The sequence below is a fragment of the Cavia porcellus genome, unplaced genomic scaffold (assembly GCF_034190915.1).
Source record: "Cavia porcellus strain 051 isolate PalLab524CR breed Dunkin Hartley unplaced genomic scaffold, mCavPor4.1 scaffold_34, whole genome shotgun sequence".
NCBI classification, from domain to species: Eukaryota; Metazoa; Chordata; class Mammalia; order Rodentia; family Caviidae; genus Cavia; species Cavia porcellus.
The window spans coordinates 12,313,928-12,320,080 of NW_026947517.1; the positions used below are offsets into that span (position 1 = coordinate 12,313,928).

General features: G+C 34.8%; 1 protein-coding gene across 1 annotated transcript; it reads left to right on the forward strand.

Moving 5' to 3' along the window:
• Positions 1 to 2,618: 2,618 nt before the first annotated feature.
• LOC134474678 (zinc finger protein 14-like) lies at positions 2,619 to 3,803 on the forward strand (the record flags this gene model as incomplete). The annotated part of the gene is made up of 1 exon (XM_063243185.1): positions 2,619 to 3,803. A coding segment is annotated over one exon (1,185 nt), but the record flags the coding sequence as incomplete, so codon positions are not given.
• Between the last annotated feature and the right edge of the window lie 2,350 nt (positions 3,804 to 6,153).

The following is a 6,153-nucleotide window of genomic DNA, read 5'->3' on the forward strand; positions in this document are numbered from 1 at the left end:
CATGCATCTCAGGAGCTGCTGTTGGTTTTCCCCCTGGAAGGGCTGCAGTCTGCCAAACCACCACTGCTGACCAGGGAGGGGAGGTGCTTGCTTGGCTTCCCAGTCAGTTGATGAGATATTTATCTGCCTTTGTGCTTTGTGGTTGCTTGTCCTACAGACTTCTCACTGTGAGCTCTGCTTTAGAGAAAGTGCACAGGGAATCTTGCCATGACTCAGCACAAGAATCAGTGCTCCTATTTGGCTGTTACTTTAGCAGTGAGTTGCAATCTAGCATCAAATTGGCTGTCTTCAAAAATGTGTATAGACACAAAATTAATGACCAAGACATGGATTTAAATTTGAACAAATCAGTCTTCGTTCAGCTGTTTGTTTGGCTTTATTTGTTTAGTTTAGTTTTGTTTTATTGAGACAAGCTTTCTGTATGTATATCAGCTGGATTTGAACACCCTATGGAGCCTAGAATTGCCCTGACTTCACTGATGGCTTCCTGTCTCTGCCTTTTGAGTGCTGGGATTATAGATATGCATCACCACACTTTGCTTTTGATTCAGATTTGTAGGAGAGAATTTAAGATATCCCAAACCTGGGGTCTCAACCTTCCTTTGAGATATATATATATATATATGATCCTTTAGAAGGCGGTGACCTTTGAGGATGTGATTGTGAACTTCAGCAATGAGGAGTGGAGTTTGCTGAGTCCATCCCAAAAGAACCTCTACAGAGATGTGATGGGTAAAATCTTTAGGAACATGGCTGCAATAGGTAAGGATGAAATATTTTTGGTACTCATGCTGTCAGAATATTGTTTGTTGCTAATTAGTGCTGTTTCATTAAAAAGAATATGAAAATATTTTTAAAAATAGCTCAGACATGGAAACATTATATCATAAATGTAAACATAAATGTATTAATTTGTATGTATTACTCAACTGAGTCCTGATATTTATATGTCTACAATTCAGGAGGACTTGGGGATATCATGAAGCTGAAAAAGAAGGCAAAATTTACTAGAGATACTTAAGGTAATTCACACTCACAAGGAGAGGAATGTTCCTGAGTAATTAGTGAGTCAGCAGAAAAATGACCACGAAAGAAGTGAGGCACCATTCAGTTTAATGTCAGTAATATTCTCTGAAGATATATAAGCTAGTGTATATATGAGGGAATTAAATCATGAAAATGTATGACACTGCATATAGATGTGTACGAAAGGCATACACTTTGAGTTGTGACATTCTGCCTTTAGTTTTTCTACCCATATATACATGTGAATACAACACATTCATTATGTAACAATTGATAAGATTGCAATAGAATTTGAAATAAAACTGAGTGCTCATGTTTCCAAGCCATGCTCTAGACAATCAGCAATTCTGATTAATATTCTTAGTAGGCTGGTGAACTGTTAGTGACTTCATTTTGAATATCAGTATGCAGTTGTCTCTAGAAATTGATCCCCTCATACTTGTCCTGGATATTTTTAAAATCTCTAAATCTGCATAAAATACTGATACATGCTTACTCATATATAAAGCAGATCAAGTTATAACAGATCAGGCCTTGAAGCGGATCTATCTATCACTGGATTTGTGGAGAAGGAAAATGTAAATAGACTCTTAGTGATTCTGCATTCTTGTAAACCCAGCACACTAGAAATCAGATTTTGCAGAATGGCAAATTCAAGTTCAAACTTCACAGCTTAATGTTCAGTGAAAATCTCTTAAATAGATTTTTAAAAAGCTATAGATTTATGCTAATACCTGTTGTTCATTCCCAGCCCAGAAAAGAAAAAAATGTGTTATATAATGTCAAAAAATAAATAATATAATGTCATTTGCCAAAAGAATTAGATGGGTCTTTCACCCATCAATTCAGTGAAATAGCTTAGCTATAAAACCTAAAAGGTCACAGGGTTTCTTTTAGATGAGAAACCAAAATACAAAATGTGGAATGAAATTAAACAGAGTTGTTAGAGAAAAGTAAGACTGACCATATGGAAAAGGGAACTACAGGTTAAGGACAGAAGGGAGATTGTGATAGGGAAACATATGAGAATAATCTGCATGTGATACACATATGCACCCATGCCCAAAGTGAAGCTAAAGATTCTGCATTTCAAAGTACCAATTTTTAAGATTTCCTAATGTGTACCATCCTTTTGGGAATGGTTGTTTTCAACATATCTTACAAGGCCATTCTGTTGCTTCATGGTCAGAATTTCTTAGCAGGCATTGAAAACAGAACTTGATATTAATGCACTCATTAAACGGAGACCCATTTTACTGTGAATTTTTCTTTTTTTAAATTTAATATAAGGAAAATTAAATTAGAGAAAATAAGAAGGAACAATATTGCTTTCAAAGTGAAAATAAACAGAAAGAAATTGCAAGATGATGATTACATATGCTGCTCATAGAAATTGTTATGAAATACAAAAGTGAAACATATGAAGAGGGGATTCAAACAGTGAGACTGCAAACAGTTTTGTTCAACTCTCCAAGAAAAGCTTAGTAATATGCTTATAAATCCTATATGTGATTTTTTTTCTTTACAGAAATGACAAGCTACGAAAATCTTATGGACCTACATCTTGGAATCAGTGTAAAGAAGTATTCCTTTGTTCTGCAGAAGGTAATGTGAATGTGAAAGAAACAGAAACACACCACAATGTTCAGATCCATGAAAAATATTGCAGTGGAGGGAAACCCTACGTATGTGAGCAATGCGGGAAAGGTTTTACCACACATGGAATTTGTAAGAAACATGAAAGAATTCACAGAGGAGAGAGACCTTACGTATGTAATCAGTGTGGGAAAGATTTTACAACATGTACATATTGTCAAGTACATGAATGTCTTCACTCCAGAGAAAAATGTTATAAATGTAAGCACTGTGAGAAAGCTTTCAGCACATGTACTTATTGTGTAATCCATGAAAAACTTCACACTGGGCAGAAATCGCATATATGTAAGAAATGTGGGAAAGCTTTTAGCAGTAAAATTCATTTTCAAATACATGAAAATGTTCACACTGGAGAGAAACCCTATGTGTGTAAGCAATGTGGAAAAGGTTTCACCCAACTTGGACACTGTAAGGAACATGAAAGAATTCACACTGGAGAGAAACCGTATGGATGTAAGCAATGTGGGAAAGCGTTTAACACACGGGGAGACTGTAGGAAACATGAAAGAATTCACACTGGAGAGAAACCCTATGTATGTAAGCAATGTGGGAAGGCTTTTAAAACACAGGGAGCTTGGAAGAATCATGAAAGAATTCACACTGGAGAGAAACCCTATGTATGTAAGGAACGTGGGAAAGCTTTTACCACACCTGGATATTGTAAGGCACATGAAAGAACTCACACTGGAGAGAAACCATATGTATGTAAGCAATGTGGGAAAGCTTTTAACACATTGGGAGACTGTAAGAAACATGAAAGAATTCACACCAGAGAGAAACCTTATGTATGTAAGCAATGTGGGAAAGCTTTTACCAGACCTGGATATTGTAAGGAACATGAAAGAATTCACACTGGAGAGAAACCATATGTATGTAAGCAGTGTGGGAAAGCTTTTACCAGACCTGGACATTGTAAGGAACATGAAAGAATTCACACTGGAGAGAAACCATATGTATGTAAGCAGTGTGGGAAAGCTTTTACCAGACCTGGACGTTGTAAGGAACATGAAAGAATTCACACTGGAGAGAAACCATATGTATGTAAGCAATGTGGGAAAGCATTTAACACTCATGCATATTGTAAGGTTCATGAAAGAATTCACACTAGAGAGAAACCATAGTTATGTAAGCAATGTGGGAAAGCTTTTAAAACACAGGGAGATTGTAAGAAACATGAAAGTTCATATTCAATATAAAACCTGTGTATATAGGCATCATGAGAATGGTTTAGCACATGTACATATTGCATAATGCATGAAAATCTTCACACTGGGCAGAAAACTTACATATGTAAGGAATATGGGAAAGGTTTCAGCAGAAATGCTCATTGTCCAATACATTTTAAAATTTACATGGTTGAGAAACTCTGTGTATGTGAAGAATGTGTGAAAGCTTTCACCACACATGGATTTTATAAAATACATCTATGACTTCACACTGGTGAGAAAGCCTATGTACATAACAATGTGGCAAAGCTTTTACTGCATATAGTCATTGCAAAACACATGAAAGAATTCACACTGGGAAGAACCACTGGCTATGTATCCAAGTGGAGACACTTTCAGTAGCCAGATTGTAAGTGAAATACATGAAAAAACTCACACAAGAGATAAATCCTATGTGTTATGTGAATACTCTTAGCATACATGATCATTGTTAAATATCTGAAAGAGCTCACTGGGCAGAGATGCTATGTTGATTAACAATGTGAGAAATATGGCAATCCATGTTTCTTGTTAAATACATAGAAAAAGCATCACTGTTCAGACAGTTTAGATCTAAGTTTACTTTAAAAATCCCAAGGAGACCTGAAGAAATAATCAATACAGAAGTTAGATGTCAAAATTTCTTCACAAATATTCCAGAAATGACAAATCTGAGGTGGAGCGCTACTCAATTGCATATGTTTTATGATTTTCAGTTAATCACTTGTACCTCTCTAGATTTTTAAAAGTGTTTTTGTGCTTCAACATGGCATCTTGTAATTAAAAATGCTAAACTGAAATGGGCTTTTCACTTTCAAGTATGGATAGTGTCTATGTACTTAATATTTTGTCTTTAAAACTTAAATTTTATATTTTTTGGTGAATTATAATGTTGTTTATTTAAAGAGAAAAAAAGTGTAGAAATAATACAGAATTGCAGAAAAATAAACAATAACAAATCACTAGTTGATTAGTATCATATTGTTATCTTAGAAGTAGTTGTTCAAATTACAAATTTAAAGCATACAAAGTGATATTCAAATAATGACACTGTCAACAGTTCACCTCAATGATCCACCAAAAAGTTACTAATATGCCTATCTGTCCTACACACTTTTTTTTTCTTAAAGAGGGTAAGATTAAACATGGCAAAACAGAGCAGAACATTTCATAAGGAAACAAGTTAAGGAAACACAGATTTCAAAGCAAGTCCACTGGAAATGTTCACTGTCTATTTTACTGTCTCTAGTTTTCTTCCAAATAGTTGTTCCCATCTTCACACACATTGAATATATACTGAATATTATAGAACTAATCAAATAATTACAGGATGATGCAGGCTTTTTCGATCTTCAAGACTGATTTTGGGGAAGTCGATAATGAATACTACAATGTCTCTCATTCTCTTTGTAGTAGCTGTCTTTATCTTTATGTATGCTGAAATTGAACATAAGAGATTAGACTAATATCACTCTGAACATTGAATAATAGTATCCTGAGAAGGAGAAAGGTGAGGAATTGCCTAAAAAAAGAAGGCAGAGCACATTGTTAAAAGTGTATCAGGATTTAAAAGCTACAGTGGTCTGGTTGCTCTGTTCAGTTTGGTTATATTTAGTTCTGGTCTGTCTACTCATATTAGATTTGAGGTCACAGAGGGATAACGCAAAACGAGCAGGTTATACCATGGTAATTATCCTTAATTTCCTATTAACTAAAACTGAATCCCTATATTACTTACATTGTCTTCTATGACTGATCTTCTTTGAAGCTGGATTGTTTCAATGTTATTTGGCCTTGGCTGATTTTATTCACATTTGGTAAGCTTGCTGGTATCAAGTTCAAGAACAGAGGCAACTACTCAGAAGATGGCAAGATGTAAAAGATATCCACTGGTGGGCTGGGGATTTAGCTCAGTGGCTTAAGCACCTGGCTGGCAAGTGTGAGGTCATGAGTTTGATCTCCAGAGCCAAAAATAAATAAATAAATAAAAGATATCCATTCCAGGTTTGATTATTTTTTTAATTAAAGAGAAAAAAGAAAGGAAATAAAAAACAAAGCAGTAAAAGGGTACAAGTAATACAGAATTTCAAGGAAAAAATACAGTAAGAAATCACTAGTTAATAGGTTACATATTGTCATCTTAGAAACAGTTGTCCAAATTATAAAATTAAAGCATATAAAGTGGACATTCATACAGTGAGATTGCAGAAAGTTCTATTCAGAGATCCAACAAAAGCTCAGTAATATGGTTTTCCATTTACACACT